The 19,136-nt window shown below is 38.1% G+C and overlaps 1 protein-coding gene across 2 annotated transcripts in view; it reads right to left on the bottom strand.

Moving 5' to 3' along the window:
* The window catches only part of TTC28 (tetratricopeptide repeat domain 28), a 463,353-nt gene extending 444,917 nt beyond the window's left edge, over positions 1–18,436 (bottom strand). For both annotated transcript variants that reach the window (XM_087828508.1, XM_087828509.1), the window contains exon 1: positions 18,344–18,436. In XM_087828508.1, coding sequence (XP_087684634.1) covers positions 18,344–18,427 — 84 coding nt within the window. In that variant the 5' untranslated portion in view covers positions 18,428–18,436. The remainder of the gene's footprint in view (positions 1–18,343) is intronic.
* Positions 18,437–19,136: the final 700 nt, after the last annotated feature.

The following is a 19,136-nucleotide window of genomic DNA, read 5'->3' as shown; positions in this document are numbered from 1 at the left end:
AGAAACTTAAGACAGTAGTATCAAGAGAAACAGTTTGCATGTCTAAAAAGGCTTGCCCTAACTGAAATAAAAACAAAAAGTGTAATTTTCTTCCCCATGTCTTCCTTTAAGACTAAGTCCAGTCCCTCAGTTCAAAAGAGGGCAGATCCAATATGTAACACGTCAACCTGTATAAAAGTAATAGACTCTTCACAGAGATAGCTGCATTTTTTAAAAGAACAAATTTCACAGAGAGGAGAAAGAAAGGCAGAGCTAATCTCCCACATAGGCAACCACTATTTTTCCTCTGTTCACAAGCATATCATATCCTAGATTTCCAGAACAATGTACAGGGACAATATAAAGTAGTTCAAAGACCATAAAAGGTACAAACTTCATAGAATCAGATAATCCAGAAGGGTACACTGCATTCCAGACAAGCTAGTTTTCCAATGAAGATACCCAACAATCTTTTTCCAAGTCCATTTCAAGTATTTTACATTTTTTCCCAACAGTCCCAATGTGAAGTATACTAGCATCAGGGAAAAGGAATTATCCTTTATTGAAATAAATATGATCAAAAGAAGGCTGTCATGAGATAATAGGAGAGGTGCTCAGAAAAACACACTCAATCCAGCAGGAACCTAGACATTCATAATTAATGAAAACATACTCTGTGTATTCACATCAGTCAGGAAGAGTGAGACCAAGGTCAAAGCATTAGAAGTACAGGATTCTGAACTTCACAGTCACCAATACTTTTACAAAACCTACAGTTTAATCCAATGTAAGAGTCACAGTTGTCAAGAATGATCCTTGACCACCAGACAAGTGTTCTGTGAGGCTTAAAAGAGGATTATAGTCTAACCCCTACTCTCAGTTCCATCATTTTAAAGTTAATTCTTGCCCGGCCAGGCATGGCTCAGCGGTTGAGCGTCGACCCAGGATCCAGGCGAAGGGGGTTCAATTCTCAGTCAGGGCACATGCCCAGGTTGCAGGCTCGATCCCCGGTGGGGGGCATGCAGGAAGCAGCCGATCCATTATTCTCTCATCATGGATGTTTCTATCTCTCTATCCCTCTCCTTTCCTCTCTATGAAATCAATAATTTTATATATATATATATATATATATATATATATATATATATATAAAGTTAATTCTTAAAGGGCCCTGGCGGGGTAACTCAGTTGGTTAGAGCTTCGCCCCACTACACCAAGGTTGCAGGTTCGATCTCCGGTCAGGGCACATAAAAGAAGCAACCAATGAATGAATAAATAAGTGGAACAACAAACTGATCTTTCACTCTCTCTCTAAAATCAATAAATAATTTTTTGGAAAAAAATTAAGTTAATTCTTGGAATTTGAAAGTACTTTTAGAAGATTTAGATCAGGGCTTAGCAAACATCGGCTGGTCTGAAGCCTACTTCTGAAAAGAAAGTTTTATTGCAACATAGTCACACCCATTCATTTATATATTGTCTATGGCTGCTTTTACACTACAATGGCAGAGTTTAGTAGTTGAAACACTGTATGGCTCACTAAGACTAAAATATTTATTATCTGGTCCTATATAGAAAATGTTTGCCAACCTCTGATCCAGATCAATTATTGCCAGTATTTCCTAGCTTCTTGAGCCCTTTTATGCATCAAAACCTTTTTCTAATCTCTTAGTTGTACAGTTTAAGACTGCTAATTGAAAAAATACAAATAAATAGCAAAGTCTACACTGAATTCAGTATTGCCTTTACATACATGTATAATTTCACGAATCAAAGCAGTATCTATACATATTTTGAAAACAACAGAAGCATGTATGTAAACAAGTTATTTCATTTATTCGGTCTACAGATAATTCTTGCTTTACATCTGAATTGTGCCATGGACCTCCCTTGGAGTCCACAAAACAGTAGGAGCAGTGATCTGGTAGAAGTTTCCTAGCTACAGAGAATAAAAGGTTATGCTCGTTAATCAGTTCTGCTATCTAATTATTATAAGAAACAATGTCTTGACAGCAATTATTCTATTGTTTTTGCCAGAGAGCTTTCAAAATGTTGGTCTATTCAATAATCTTGGTCTACTTATTTATTTAAGGGAATATTTTATAATAATCTGACCTAGAAAATTCAAAGGGAAGTTATGTTGCTCAAAACTAAAAGTCCATAGAAACATTTGTAAAATTTTGTTCCATAGTTGATAGATGTCTGCGTACAAATTTTTCAGAGCAAAACTTTTTTAGCTGTTTTATATTGCAGAACTTTGAGAATATCACTTGTTCTGGGCTGAAACAGAAATATTTCTTCATAAAATACTAGTTTTGACTGCAGGTACCCCCTCAGCCAGGATAGTCCTTCAATCAGATGAAACACCAGACTAAGCATCTCAATACTGCAAAAAGGAAACAGACAGCATCTTTACCACTTGCCCATTTGATCCCTACTGTATAATAATATGTCTTCAGGATACACTGCTGAATGCCTACAAGCCCTCACCAGATATACAATTTTCTATTACTTGTTGTCTAGAAAGGTTTTTCTTTGTGGCTCCCTAAAACCTCCAGCCATTGGTCTGAGTTTTGTGCCCTCAGATATTGTACACAGTTCCCACATTTCTTATGTGCTGCTATAGCATCTGTGGTTTAGGGCTATTGTGTGAACTGTGACCTTGCAACATTTCCTTTTCACTTGGGAGAAAGAGCAAGGAAGGGGAGTTAGTGTGCCTGCTCATTTCTATTTGATAAGCTGTATTCCTCCCACCACTTCTCCATTTAAAAGCCCAAGTGCAGCCCAGCCAAGCGTGGCTCAGCGGTTGAGCATCAACCTAGGATCCAGGAGACCATGGTTCAATTCCTGGTCAGGGCACACGCCAAGGTTGCAGGCTTGATCCCCAATTGGAGGCATACAGGAGGCAGTCAAACAATGATGACTCTCTCATCATTGATGTTTCCCTCTCTCTCTCTCTCTCTCCCTTCCTCTCTCTGAAATCAATAAAGATACATAAAAAAAAAAAAAAAAAAGCCCAAGTGCACTCAGTAACTTGTAAGGGCTAAAAAGCAGCAATCTAGTAAATCCTTAATTAAGAACTATGCACACCCAAGCCAGCTTATGCCTTCCCAGAACTGAGACTCTGCTAAGGCTCTGGTCAGAAACTGTCCAGGAGTGACTGCTCACGGGCTTAAAAAGAAATTTTATGCGTAGTCCTTCTCCCTTCCCTCACTGTAAGGTGTTTTCTTAACACATCCTTTAGGAAAACAAATTATCATAAATTTGTTGCTTCAATCATCCCCAGTGGGCCAGTATATCTTTAGGTGAGGGGTGAGAATTGATGTTTCCTCTCTAAAACCTCAAATTCCCATAAATGTTCATCATATGACCTAGTTACTTTTTAGGATGCTCTCTAGTTAATTAATATGTTCCTCTAAAAATATGGTTCTGAAAAAAATTAATTAAATGAATAAATAAATAAATAAAAATATAGTTCTGAAAACTAGAATCAAACTCAGAATGGAAAAGAACCAACAGCAGCTTTCTGAGACTACAACAGTATTTTCATTAATAAATACTAAGGCTGCACTCACTAGCTTTTAGTGATTGAATATATGCAGTTCATGTTAAGCTTAAAGACAACCCAAAAGTTTTCCCACAAACGACTGATAAGGTTTGTTCATATGTATTTAATCAAAATGCAGAACCTCATTTGTAATTGATTAATTTTACCTTGATTTATCAACATATTCAACTATTGAGCACATACTCTGTGCCAGGCATTTACAAAGGGTTGAATATAAAAAAGAAAAGAAAATAGACATGGTCCCTGCTCTTGTCAAGATTACAAATTATCTTTGTGGTTTCATCTTATTGATCTAATACATCAATATCTCTTTGAATCTTAATTCTTTCAAAGTATTATCTATCCACCTCATCTTAATTCTTTCAAAGTATTATCTATCCACCTCATATTTGTGGAAACTCTCATGCCTTTATCCAGGATACAGTATTATTAAATAAGACTAATTTTTAAAAAAGAGTCCTGCCCTGACCAATGTGGCTTAGCTGACTGGAGGTTGTCCCGTGCATTAAAAGGTTGCCAGTTTGATTCCCAGCCCAGGTGTGGACTCGATTCCCAGTAGGGGATATACAAGTGGCAGCCAATCAATATGTTGTTCTAAAAACAGAAAGAGTCCTGTGTTTTGGTAGACTTCCTACAGGTTTCTATCAACTCTATGATTGTCTAATTCAACAACTTTATTATCACTAAAGCTACAAGATTCATGTTGTCCATAAGATTATCATGGGACACTTTATAAAATTATTTAGGAAAATCAAAATGTACTATGTCATCTTAGAATTACCCTTTAAAAAAAAAGGTACTGAGAAGTTCTTAAGTAAACCTATGTTGGCTACAAGCCCTTATCACCTCTATATATCAGTCAAAGGATTCAGCCAGAAGACAAGAATCACACCAGTTATTGGAACAGGCAGATGGCATGTAAGGTTTGTTAACTGAGTATAAAGTTTTTAGCTGAGGGGGAAAAAGAGAACTCTAAGGAATCACAGAGATAGCAACTGTAGAAAGCAGCTGTCAAGCCCAGGTCTAGGCTACCAAAAGCTTAGAAGAGGGGTCCAGGGAACTTAAACTCAGACCTCTGAGAAGACACTGCTCAAATGGTGCTAGTGTCTGATTTCTAGGAGAGGCTGCACCGACCTGGAACCCAGGCCTTTGAAGAGGGGCACTGGCTGGCTGATCCTAGTGGTTTCTGAAGGAAGCTTGATAAAACTGGTCCCCAAGTGTTAGAAAAACTTCAAACTGGATCCTGCTACTGCCAAGATGAAAAGTGTTTTTAGCATGGTACTCACAGGAAGACCAGGGAGATAGGACACTGGAAGCAAAGAAGAGCAAGTCTCTCCCTCCTCCTGCCCTTTACTGCCCCCCACTTGCCAGCCAAACAGGGAGCAGCTAGCAATGCATAAATGTGGCCTGCAGAGTCCCAGACTCCAGGATCACAAAGCAGAATAAACAGAATGTTGTGGAGGTAAGAGATAATTGTTAAAATACTTTCTGTTTTAAGGTCACATAAACTATGTTTAATAATCTACAACTTTGTTCAGGGGACCAAAATCAATGACATCAATCAGTTTCCCTATACCTGCCAACTTGTTTACAACCCACCTCACAGAAAATTTTTAAAAACCTTTCATTTAAAATTATTCTCTAAATAGCTTTTTTCTTTTTAATTATTTATTTATTTATTTATTTTAAATACATCTTTATTGATTTCATTGATTTCAGAGAGAGGAAAGGAGAGGAAGAGAGAGAGACAGAAACATCAATGGTGAGAGAGTCATTGATCGGCTGGCTGCCTCCTACAGGCCCCCGACCGGGGATTGAGCCCGCAACCCAGGCATGTGCCCTGACCAGGAATCAAACCCCGATCGCGTGGATCCCAGGTCGACGCTCAACCGCTGAGCCACACCCGGCCAGGTTCTAAATAGCTTTGAGTGTACTAAAGCACATGACTTAATACATAGCAGTGTAACAACAACTGAAAATCTATGAGGCACAGTGAAAGCAGTCCCAAGAGGAAAATTCATAGCATTACAGGCCTACATTAAGAAACAAGAAATATCTCAAATAAATGATCTAAGCTTACACTTAAAGGAACTAAAAAAAGAACAACAAACAAAGCCCAACGTGAGTAGAAGAAAGGAAATAATAAAGTTAAGATCAGAAATTAATGAAATAGAGTCTAAAAAACAACACAAAAGATGAAACCAAGAGCTGTTTCTTTAAAAAGATAAACAAGATTGATATACCGTTAACCAGGCTTATCAAGAAAAAGAGAAGACCCAAATAAATAAATTTAGACATGAAAGAGAAGGAAGCCCTGGCCAGGTAGCTCAGTTGGTTAGAATGTCATCCTGATACACCAATGTTGTGGGTTCAACCCCCAATCAGAGCACATGTAATAATCAACCAATGAATGCATAAATAAGTGGAACAACAAATCAGTGTTTCTCTCTTTCTCTCTCTCATCAATAATTTAACATAAAAGAATTTTAAAATGAAAGAGAAGTTAACTGACACCACAGAAATACAAAGGATTACAAGAAAAGATTATGAACAACTATATGACAACAAATTGAACAATCTAGAAGAAATGGAAAAATTACTAGAAACATACAATCTGACAAAACTGAATCAATAAGAAACAAAAATCTGAACAACCAATTACAACTAATGAAATTTAAGCAGAAATAAAAAAACTTACAACAAGCAAGTCCTGGACCAGATGGCTTACAGGTGAATTTTTCCAAACATTCAAAAAAGAACTAACACCTATCCTTCTCAAAACATTCCAAAAAATTCAAAAGGAGGGAAGACTTCCAAACCCATTTTATGGGGCCAGCATTATCCTAATTCCAAAACCAGATAAAGACACTACAAAGAAAGAAAATTATAGGCCAATATCCCTGATGAACATAGATGAAAAAATCCTGAACAAAATATTAGCAAACCAAATACAGCAATTCATTAAAAAGATCAAATACTATAATCAGGTTGCAGGTTTGAAGCCCAGACCTGGTTGGAGCATGTGTGGGAGGGAACCAATTGATGTGTCTCTCTCTCCTCTCTCCCCCCCTCCTTTCCACTCTCTCTGAAAAGCAATGGAACAAATATCCTCAGGTAAGGATTAACAAAAACAAAACAAAACAAAAGATCATATACCATAATCAAGAATGATTTATTCCTGGGTGCAAGGTTGGTACAATATCCACAAATCAATTAATGTGATACACCACATAAACAAAATGAAGGATAAAAATCACGTGATCATATCAATAGATGCAGAAAAAGCCTTTGACAAAATCCAGCACCCATTTATGTTAAAAACTCTCAGAAAAGTGGGAAGAAAGGAAACGTATCTCAACATAATAAAGGCCATATATGACAAACCCACAGCTAACATCAGGCTCAATGGGGGAAAGCTAAGAGCATCTCCCTTAAGATCGAGAACAAGACAGGGATGTCCACTTTCACCACTCTTATTTAACATAGTACTGAAAGTCCTAGCCACAGCAATCAGACATTAAGGCATAAAAAGCATCCATATTGGAAAGGCAGAAGTAAAACTGTCATTATTTGCAAATAACATGATATATAGAGACCCCTAAAGATTCCATCAAAAGACTACTTGGAACTGAAAAATAAATTCATTAAAGTAGCAGAATACAAAACAAATATCCAGAAATCAGTTGTGTTTTTATACACCGATAATGAACTATCAGAAAGGGAAACTAAGAAAACAATCCCATTTACAATTGCATCTAAAAATAAAATAAAATACCTAGGAAAAAATTTGCCAAAGGAGGTAAAAGACCTGTACTCAGAAAATTATAAGGCACTGAAGAAAGAACCTGAAGAAGATACATATAAATGGAAATATATACTGTGCTCATGGACAGAAAGAGTTAACATTGTTAAAATGTCCCTACTACCCAAAGCAATCTATAATCAACACAATTCCTATCAAAATACCAATGACGTATTCCTGAGAAATAGAATAATCCAAAAATTTATACAGAACCACAAAAGGCCCCAAATAGCCACAGCAATCTTGAGAAGGAAAAACAAAGTTGGAAGAATAACATTACCACCTATAAAACTATATTACAAAGCCATTGTAATCAAAACAGCAAGGTATGGCGTAAAAACAGACACATAAATCAATGGAACAGAACAGAAAACCCAGAAATAATCCCACGTCTATATGGTCAATTAATATTTTAAAAAGGAGACAAAAACATACAATGGGGTAAAGACGAAAGAAAGAGAGAGAGAGAGAAAAAAAAGAGAGCAAGAGAGAGAGAAACCATCAACAAAATGACAAAACCAACCCACTGAATGGGAGAACATATTTGCCAATGATACACCTGATAAGGGGTTAATATGTGAAATTTATAAACAATTCATACAATTCAACACCAAAAGAACAATTCAATTAAAACATGAGCAAAGGACCTGAATAGACATTTCTCCAAAGAGGATACAGAGATGGCCAACAGACATATGAAAAGACGCTCAGCCCGGCTGGCATGGCTCAGTGGTTGAGCATCAACCTATGATCCAAGAGAACGCAGTTCAATTCCCAATCAGGGCATATGCCCTGGTTTCGGGTTTGATCCCCAGCAGGAGGAGTGCAGGAGGCAGTCAATCAATGACTCTCTCATCACTGATGTTTCTCTCTCCCTCTCCCTTCCTCTTTCTAAAATTAATAAAAATATATTTTTTAAAAAAAGATGCTTAACGTCACTAATCATCAGAGAAATGCAAATTAACACCACAGTGAGAAATCACTTCACACCTGTCAGAATAGCTATCGCCAAGAAAGCAACAAACAACAAGTGTTGGTGAGGATGTGAAGAAAAGGAAACCTTCATACACTGTTGGTGGGAATGCAGATTGGTGCAGCCACTATGGAAAACAGTATGGAGGTTTCTCAAAAAATCAAAAATGGAACTGCCTTATGACCTAGTGATCCCACTTCTGGGTATATATCCAAAGAAACCTAAAGCGCTAATTCAAAAGAATATATGCACCCCTATGTTCATTGAAGTATTATTTACAATAGCCAAGCTATGGAAGCAACCTAAGTGCCCATCAAAAGATGAGATTAAAAAAAAGCTATGGTACATATATACAATGGAATATTACTTGGCCACAAAAAAGAACAAAATCTGCCTAGTTGGTTTGCCTCAGCAGTTAGAGTGTCTGCCTGCAGACTAAAGGGTTGCAGGTTCAATTCTGGCCAAGGGCACAGACCTCTGTTGCAGGCTGGATCCCCAGCCCTGGTCAAGGCACGTACAGGAGGCAACCAATTGATATGTCTCTCTCATCAATGTTTCTCTCTCTCTCCCTCTTCCACTCTCTCAGAAAAAGCAATGGAAAAAATATCCTCGAGTAAGGATAAAAAAAAAAAAAAATCTTATAATTTGCGACAGCATGGATGTGAAATAAGTCAGTCAGAGAAAGATAAATACTATACGATTCCAGTAAGATGTGGAATCTAAAGAACAATATAAACAAACAAGCAAAACAGAAACAGACTCAGATACGAGAACAGACTGATGGTTGCCAGAGGGAGGGGGACTGGGTGAAAAAGGTGAAGGGATTGAGCACAGATTGGTAGTTACAAAACAGTCATGGGGATGCGTCAAGTACAGCAGAGGAAATATAGTCAATTACACTAATAACTATGTATGGTGATAGTTGGGTACTGGAAATATCAGGGAGAACACTTTATAAAATAGATGATTGTCTAACCACTATGCTGTACACCTGAAACAAATACAAAAAGTAGTGAATGTAAACTATAATTGAAAAATACTTGTATTAAAAAATATCAAAAAACATAGCAGTGTAAAATATCCTAGACATTCAACTATTTCAAATCTTTTTTTGTTTTTTGTTAATCCTCACCCAAGGACACTTTTTCCATTGACTTTTAGAGAGTGGAAGGGAACAAGGGAGGGGGAAAGAGAGAAACATCAATGTGAGAGGGACATCGACTGGTTGCCTCTCGCACATTCCCCGACTGGGGCCGGGAATCGAACCTGCAACCCAGGTGTATGCCCTTAACTGGAAAATGAGCCAAGACCCTCTGATGTGCAGGTGATGCACCAACCACTGAGCCACACTAGCCAGGACAAGCTTGAAATACTTAAAAATTAAAGTGCTTATGTTGTAATTTTATCTTCTTTTAAAAAAGTATGTCTTTATTAATTTCAGAGAAAGTAAGGGAGAGGGAATGATAAAAACATCAATGATTTGAGTCGTTGATCAGCTGCCTCCTACACGTCCCCTACTGAGGGTCAAGCCAGCAACCAGGGCCTGTGCCCTGACCAGGAATCGAACAACAACATCCAGATCATAGGTCGATGCTCAACCATTAAGCCACGCCAGGCAGGCTAATTTTATCTTTTAATTGATAATAAAAATTCAAGAGTAAACTTAGCATCATATATTCACCCCTCTGCTCTATCATTATAGAGACTCAAATTCCAGAATACTACTGTGCTAACATAACCTTAAACCTCACAATAAAAACTAGATTTTAACAAGATCCCCAGGGTAATGTTGTCCTATAATAAGTCTAACATTCAGTAGCAAATGGTAGTTATAAGTGATCACTATTTGCTTAATGACCATTCAAATCAAAGACAGTCTAGTGTAATGGTTAAGAATGTAGGCTCAAGGTTCACGGCTGTACAGTTTGCCAAAGGGTGTCATTCCTTCTCTATGTGAAAGGGCATTTGGAGGAAACACCAAGGGGGAACCGGTAGTAACAGTGGAGAACCTTGGCGATGACATGTGCACATAGGCACTGGATGATCAGGCAGCATAAAAGCAAGACCAAAAGGATACTTATGCTACGTACAACAGATGGAAACAGTGTGGTTTAGGTGGAAGTTATGTGGCCAGAAAATTATGTGCTGGCTGCTGGGTGACCACGTGGGTGGTAATGAACAGAATGAGGCTATTCGTGTGGATAGCCCTGGTGCAACGCCTCATCTATCACCCAAAGACTGTAAAAGAAAAGAAAGCCACAAAAGCTTCACCAACTGGCTTTCTGAATTTATTTTGCATGAATTGGATGCATTGTTTTTAATGGCATCATAAATGTGACAAAGTTAACTAAATAGTGATAGTTTCAGAAGGAATAATAATGTGATGGTCTAGAGAGAAAATACAAACTAGAATACATCGTTTAAAATACGGGGGTGGGGGGGGAAATAATGTAGACTCCAGAACTAGACTGCTAAATTAGAATCCAGAGCAACTCACCTTACTAGCTGTGTGATCTTGAGTGAGTTACTTAATAACCTCACTGTACCTCAGTTTCCTTATATGTAGAACAGGGATAACAACAGTATCTACCTCATAAGGTAACTGTGAGGATTAAGTGAGTTAATATGCATAAAGGACTTGGAAGAGTACCTAATACATTGTAAGCACTATGTTAGCTATAATAATCTGAAACCAACAGACTCTATACTTAAACCACACAAGTACTCTATAATTTACATAAAACTTCCAAATATGCCTAATGAAAATTTTACTTTTTATAAAATATATTTGGAATTTATGGCCAATTTCCTGAACAATTTTTATATGTGGTTTTTATAAATCTTTGTGGAGATTAGGAAGCAATGAATTTAAACAAGAGCATTATTTGACAGTGGGGCAAATTTCAAAAATCATGTTTCTACATAAGCTAAAACCATAGGATCCGAGACAGCACTCAATACAAAACAATATATAGAGAACTACAATTGTGGCAGTGCTTTTAGGACCTTATCAGGAAATTGTGCAACCCACTGCAGTATACTTTTCTTAATGATAAGAAACTACACACAGGGCCAAATGTCCAATAAAGGTGCCTGAATTCCAAATTCATATTGGTAACATGCAAAACCCTGAGAGGAGAAAGAGAATATACTAGTTAACTCCAAAATAAAAGGTACTATCCTATCCTAAGTGCTTCGCCTTATTAAATATAGGGTGTACCAAAAAAATGTACACATACTTTAACAGCTGATGACTCAGTTAGTTTTCACTCCTTTTCAGGTTTAACTGATTTGAAATAATGGGTGAAGCCAGACTAAGCTCTGAATAAAGAAAATTTATCCTAAAGTGCCACTAGAACCTTTTTTTTTATGGGGATACATGAAAGATAAAGTTTACAGTACAAAACTGGCAACAGTCAACGAATTGAGGGCACACAAATACCAAACAAAATGATTCTTGATGTTTGCAATTCCAATGCTTCACGTTATCAGCAGTGCCTGAACCAGAACAGTCATCAGTTTGAAAACAGGCATTGACAAAAAAAATTATTCATTTCTACAGATTCTTTTAAATTTCAAAAATGAACTGTATGTTAATAAACACTGACTTTATAATCATTCAAAGTGCGTATACAGTTTTTGGGACACCGTATATATACTCCTCGATATCAAACTATGCTAGCAAAAATATCAGGAAACTAAGTTCCTAGTAGAGAATAGGTCACAGAAAAAGTCCTATGGAGTTGAGAGTTTCCTCTGTTCTATATATACAATTTGGCACAGTAATCTCATAAACACACAAAGGTTAGCATATTTGCATTAAAAACCTAATTATTTCACCCAGCTGGGGTGGCTCAGTGGTTGAGCACCGACCTATGAACCAGGAGATCATGGTTCAATTTTCAGTCAGGGCTCATGCCCGGATTTCAGGCTCAATCCCCAGTAGGGGCATGCAAGAGGCAGCCAATCAATGACTCTCTCATCACTGATGTTTCTCTCTCTCTCTTCCTCTCCTTTCTTCTCTCTGAAATCAATAAAAACATTAAAAATAAATAATTAAAAAAAAACTAATGATTTCAAAGAAAGTTCAGACACCTTGAAATGTTCATATGACATTTTTAATTCACAGAAACTTTCTCATCCATCTTAATTTCTGGTGTTCTCTATATAAATGCTTAGTAAACATTTATTTTATTTTAGAAAATGTCAAGACAGATTCTATAAATCTTAACTACTTTGTAAAACACATCCAATTATTAGCAAAATGTTAATATTAAAGTAATGAAATAATATAATGGTTTATTGTTGGATTTAATGTAGTTTTTCATATACTTAAAATTGTTTATTCATATACACTCTATTTTAACTATTACTTTTGGATTTAGTTTGTCACTTCATAAAACAGCCTTAAATGACAAGGATCATCTTAGATGACAGGTATAACCCTACTTATTTTACCATGTATTCGTGATAATTAAAATGGGGGGGGGGGGTGCAAATGAAGACTTTAGGAGAATATCTTGAACAGCATTTTTAAATATTAGACATTTTTATTTTCTAATTTACTTTTATAACACTACTATGAGATATATTTCACATGCCATAAAATTCACATTCCATTTAATATATGCAGTTCAATGGTTGTTTTTTAATTTATTCAGTTTTATAACCATTACCACAAGTTTATTTCCATCACCCCAAAATGAAGCCCCATGCCTAGTGGCAGTCATTCCCTACTACTCCTCCAAAAGCCCCTGGCAAATACTAATCCACCTTGGGTTTCCATGGGTTTGCCTGTGAATATTTCACATAAATGGAGTCATACAATGTATGATCTTTTGTGGCTAGTTTCTTTCATTCAGAATGTTTTCAAGGTTCATCTACACTGTATCATGTATTAGTTCTTCTTCCTTTTTACAGCTGGATAATATTCCATTGTATGAACATACCACATTTTGTTTATCCACTCAACAGTTAACTGATGAAGATATAGGTTGTTTTCACTTTTTGGCTATTATGAATAATGCCACTATGAACATTCATATACAAGTTTTTATGTGGACAAATGCTTTTATTTCTCTCAGGTAAACAATTATTTTCTTTAGTTCATAGTGAATACACATTCAATGAACATGATATGTCCCAAGCATCATATTTGGTTTATATTATGTCTCTGATTTCTTCCTGTACAAAACAGCAATCTACTCTACCTACTGGAGAGACACCAAAAGCACTATTTAGTTCAAATATCAACCTTTGTCGCTAACAGTTTGTTGTTGTTGTTGTTGTTATTATACAACCATCCAAAGAAATAAGAATGTTAATCATAAAATTTAATTGTAATATTGCTTCTGCTTTTAGAAGAAATAAGTAGTGAAAGAACAGGACATTAAATAAGAACTATAGGATAAAAACAAACAGCTCTGAGATATACTTATCATTTTTAATAATAATTACAAATACATTGTCAAATACCCTATAAACAGCTTAGATTTAGCAAGCTTTTGCAATGCAACAGTGCAGTGTGAGAGGTTTTGTCTTTCCTTATTCCTCAAGCACTCACAGAGTTTTCTTGGGTCACAGAAAGTGATAGGGACGGGAAGCGGTTTGAGGTTTTTGTGGTTTTTTTCTTTGTGGGTTTTGTGTATGTGTGTGTGTGTGTCTGTGTGTGTTTAATGTATCTGTGGGTCTGTGGTTTGAGGTTTGTTTGTTTTAGGGAGGGTTTTTTTTGGTTATTTTTGTTTTGGTTTGGTGCTTTGTTTGTTTTTTTGTTTTTTGGCATGCTTTTAAATGGAGTTAATTAACACAAGAAGATAAACAACAAATACCAAATCCCTACCACATGCAAGGCATTGTTCTGAATACCTATTTACAGTCTCTTTTACTTAATTTTTTGGGATAGATATTACTGTCCCATTACAGATATAAGAACACTGAGATGTATAACAGTTAAAATTTGTCAAAACGCATACAAACTAGTAAGTAGCAAAGCCAAACTTAGAGCTGTGAATCTAGATCTGTATCCATACTTAAGCTTTCAAAAACCATTCTTCCTCACTATTTTGGGGGGAAAGATTTGAAACAGAAAAGTGGATCAGTCTACCATTCAATGATAAAGTTAAAAGATACATCCCAAACTAAACTGTATTTTTTTTATATACTAGCAATGAACTAGTAATGAAAAATGAATACAAAATTAAATTTTAAAAAACAGTTCCATGTACAACATCAAACAATAAAATTCTTAGAAATAAATTTTTTTTAAATATATCTTTATTGACTTCATAAAGAGAGGAAGGGAGAGGGAGAGACAGAAACATCAATGATGAGTCACTAATCCTCTGCCTCCTGCACGCCCTCCACTGGAGTTCGAGTCCACAGCCGGTGCATGTGCCCTGACCGGGAATCAAACCACTATCGCCTGGATCATAGGTCAATGCTCAACCATTGAGCCACGCACAGCCAGGCAGGAATAAATTTTTGAAAGAAGTGCAAGAGTTGGACCAGAAAACAACAAAACATCACTGAAAGGACAGATTAGGCCATGGCCAGGTAGCTCAGTTGGTTGGAGCATCGTCCCTATGCACCAAGGTTGCAGATTCGATCCACGGTCAAAGTGCACACAAGAGTCAACTAATGAATGCATAAATGGGTAGGCCAATAAAAATTGCTATTTCTCTCTCTCTCTCTCAAATCAATAATTTTTTTTTAAAAAAAAAGGACAGATTAAGTACAATCCCTATAAAAATCCCAGGTATTTTTTGGCAGAAGTTGATAAACTGATCTTAAAATCCAGGGACCCAGAAAAACCAAAACAGTCTTGAAAAAGACCAAAGTTAAAGAACTTACACTTAATTTCAAAACCTATTAAAAAGCTATTGTAATCAAATATTGTAGAGCTGGCATGAGAATAGATAATAGAATTGAATTGAGAGTCCAGAAATAAAACTAACATATGATCAGTTGATTTTGAATAAGGGTATAAAGACCATTCAGTGAGATAACAGTTTTTTTCAATATATAGGGCTGGGACAACTGGATCACCATATGCAAAAGAATGAATCTGGACCACTACCTTACAACATACACAAAAATTAACTCAAAATGGATCAACAACCTAAGCATAAGGGCTAAGAACTTAAAACTCTTAGAAGAAAGCATAGAGGTAAATCTTCATGACTTTGGATTTGACAATGGATTCTAAGATATGAACAACAAAAGCATAAGGAACAAAGGAAAAAATAGATAAATGGACTTCATCACAAAACTTTTTTTGCAACAAAGAACATTATCAAAAAAAAAAAGAAAACCCACAGAACGGGAAAAAACATTTGCAAATCATATATCTGATTAGGAGTTAGTATCCAGAATATTTAAAGAATTCCTACAACTCAATAACAAAAAGACAAATAACTCATTTAAAAAATGAGCTCTCCCTTCCCCGCAAAAAAATGGATGGGGATTTGAATAGACATTTCTCCAAAGAGATACATAAAGGGCCAATAAACACAGAAAAGTATGCCTAACATCATCAGTCATCAGGGATGACCATGTAGTTAAGCCTAGGATGGTTGCCTCTGAACATATACAGACATTTTTTTTCTTGTCATTATTTCCTAAACAATACAGTGTAACATTTATATAGCATTTACATTGTGTTAGGTACTATAAGTAATCCAGAGATGACTTAAGGTGTACAGGAGGATGTGCATAGGTTATATGCAAATACTGTAACATTTTATATAAGGGACTTGTTATCTGTGGGGAGTCTGGAACCAATCTCCCACAGATACCAAAAGATGAATATAAGCAAAAAGTAGAAAAGATCCACATGTCTATCAACAGATGAACAGATAAACAAAATGTGGTATATCCTTTCAACGAAATATTATTCAGCAATAAAAAGGAATGGAGTACTGATACATGCTACAACATGGATGAGCCTCAAAAAAACTGTGCTAAGTAAAAGAAGCCAGTCACAAAAGACAACATATTGTAAGTTATACTATGTTAAATGTCCAGAATAGTTAAATTCAGAGACAGAGGCTAAAAGGCAAATAAAGAATGTTAATGGGTACTGGATTTCTTTGTGAGGTGATAAAAATGCTCTAAAAGTAGATAATGGTGATATTGGACATATAGTGAGTATACTATAAACCAGGAATTGTACACTAAAGAAATTAATCTTATGGTAAGTGAATTATATCTCACGAAAGCTGGGTTTTTTTAAAGATAATTTTTAAAAAGTCATGGGGATGTGATATACAGCATGGTCACTATAGTTAATAATACTGTATTGCATATGAGAAAGTAAAGGGAGTGCATCTTAAAGTTCTCATCACAGGAAAAATGTGTGTAACTGTGTGGTGATATTTACTAGACTTATTGTGAACTTTTTGTAATATATTCAAATATCAAATTATTATGTTGTACACTTGAAACTAATAAGTTATGTCAATTATATCTCAATTTTAAACATTAAAAAATATCCACACAAACTACAAAAATGCCACAATGAGACAATAAAGCATTTAATTTTCAATACTTATTCAGATACAATCTCAACTCTTAAAGTCTTGTCTTCCCATACATTCATATTTTGTCAGTGAACAAAAAAGAAACTAATAAAATGAAATCAACTATTGAAATTCAAAGAACAGCCCCTGAAATATCAAATAACTTTCAATCAAACAATTCTATTTTTTCATTGACTCTGAACTAAACATAAATCTCAATTTCAAAATACCACATACAGAGGACAAATACTCAGAGGTTTAAGCAAATTTCCAACTTTTCTAAATAAACTAATTCAGATTTGCTTTGATGAAAATGTAAATATTTACCTGCTTCAAAAGAACAAAATCCTATAAGCCTGGTGTTCCCAAATGATGGAAGAAAGAAACATGCATTTTGTAATTCAGAATTTTGTTTCAGAATTAACTTTAACCTAGCTGGGGTATACATAATTGATAGCTTACTCTAAGCAATGTATATCCTGTTTTGCCTACAACACACTAAAAACAGGGCATTATAAACAGTCACAAAAGTTATGTCAGGACCTGATAAAAATCACATTATACAGTAATCTGATGGTTATTAATCTCAAAAAGCTAAGCTCCTGAAAATGTCTCAAGAACTATTTTGGAAACTTCCCAAGTCATTTAGACTTCCTGCAAATATTTACTGGCCATCCACCATGTGCCAAGGATGCCATGGTCAGGATGCCATGGTACCAGGATGCCATGGTCAGCTATAAACAGAACAGGTCCCTCTGCTCACAGGAAGATAATGCTTGTCAAATGTGCCTGATCATGACAACTTGGGAACTCGTTTAAAATTCAGAATCTGCTTGTATGCCTTGGGGAGTCTGTGGGCCTGGGGTGAGTTGTGATGCCTGTATTTTCATCAAGCGCTCCTATACCCCAGCTGTTTTGAGAGCCCAATGCTCAGGGCCATCCCACCCCACCCAGCAAGATGCCACACCTCCAAAGTCCATTTAGCTAAGCACCCTTCGCCCTGACCAATATCCCAAACACACCACGAAGATGAGGTGGATGTAAAGCATTCCCAAATCATTAACTAAGCCACCGACAGACTTGCTTCCTTCCTGAGACGGAGAGCTCACTCTCTGAGATTCCACCTGGGGCTATCTGCACCTGAGCCTCTCGCGACTGCGCGGACACCTGTCTCCCAGAGCCTGCTGTCCACCTTTCCCGTGGGCCCAGGTTAGGGGCCCGCCGCTCCGAAAGAACTGAGACAGGGCGGAGGCGCCGCGCGCATTGGGCGCCGACTGTATACCGCTCCCCCAGCCCCGGCGCGCGCGCACAAACTCCCGCGAAAACTGAGGCGGACAGGCGACAGACCAGTTCCCGCCGCCCAGCCACTCGAGGCGGAGCTCGAACCCGTACGGTGGGGCGGGTTCTGCCTCGCGGACGCTCGTCAGCCGCCGAGGCCCGGCCCGGCTCGCACCGACGGAGTTTCACAAAGAAAGTCTCCCGGCCCGCGCCCCTCACGTACTCACCGGCGCCGGCGGGGACTCGGGCTCCCGCCGCCTACGGCTCCGCGCCGGGGTTGGCTCGAGCGCCGGCGGCGGCGACTGCTCCATCCCCACGGGGCCCGGGCCGCGTCCGCCTCGAGCTAACGGTCCCGCCAGCTAGGCGCGCGCGCCGGATCCGCGCGCCATGTTCCCGCCGTGCCGCGCGCCGCCGCGGCAACACACACCGCCCCCAACCGCGCACGCGCGCACTCGCCGCGCACGCTCCCGGCGCGCCTCCGCGGACCCCCACCATCACCACCGCGCAAGCGCGCACTCGCCGCACCCCCCTCCCCGCGTGCCCCGCCTCGCTCCCTGGGAGCAGGCCGCTATTCCCGGCGTCGCGCCCACCCCCTCTGCACCCGTCCAGCCGGACTGGAGCGCTCGCCGTTCTGGGTTAGGCGCCGCCGCCTGCCGCACTACGGACGACCCCAGGGCAGGTTCTTTGGCCCCTTCTCCGCACTGCTCCTTTTGCTTAATCCTCTGCACTGGGCTTGGAGCGAGAGCGAGAGTGTGGGCCAGGAGGCAATTTCTCCCAAGAAGTGCCGGGCGAAGGACGTCTCTAAGATGATGAGATCCCCGTCGTGGAGGTGTGCAAGCACGTGCGCGAGCAAGCGGCACAGTGAATGCCCACGTCTCTGGGAGAGCCAGGCTCCTCGGAGACGCTGAGTTGAGTCTTGCATCTCCACTAACCTTTGCGTGATTTAGGTCAGGTATCCAGGGGTCTGTTTCTCCTTAATCAGGAAGGTCCAACAACTAAGGCATGTTGGGAGGGCTCAAT

Source organism: Miniopterus natalensis, chromosome 20 (genome assembly GCF_054644295.1).
Source record: "Miniopterus natalensis isolate mMinNat1 chromosome 20, mMinNat1.hap1, whole genome shotgun sequence".
In the NCBI taxonomy this organism is placed as follows: Eukaryota; Metazoa; Chordata; class Mammalia; order Chiroptera; family Miniopteridae; genus Miniopterus; species Miniopterus natalensis.
The sequence above is the reverse complement of the archived record's forward strand: the minus strand, read 5'-3'. Positions and strand labels throughout refer to the sequence as shown.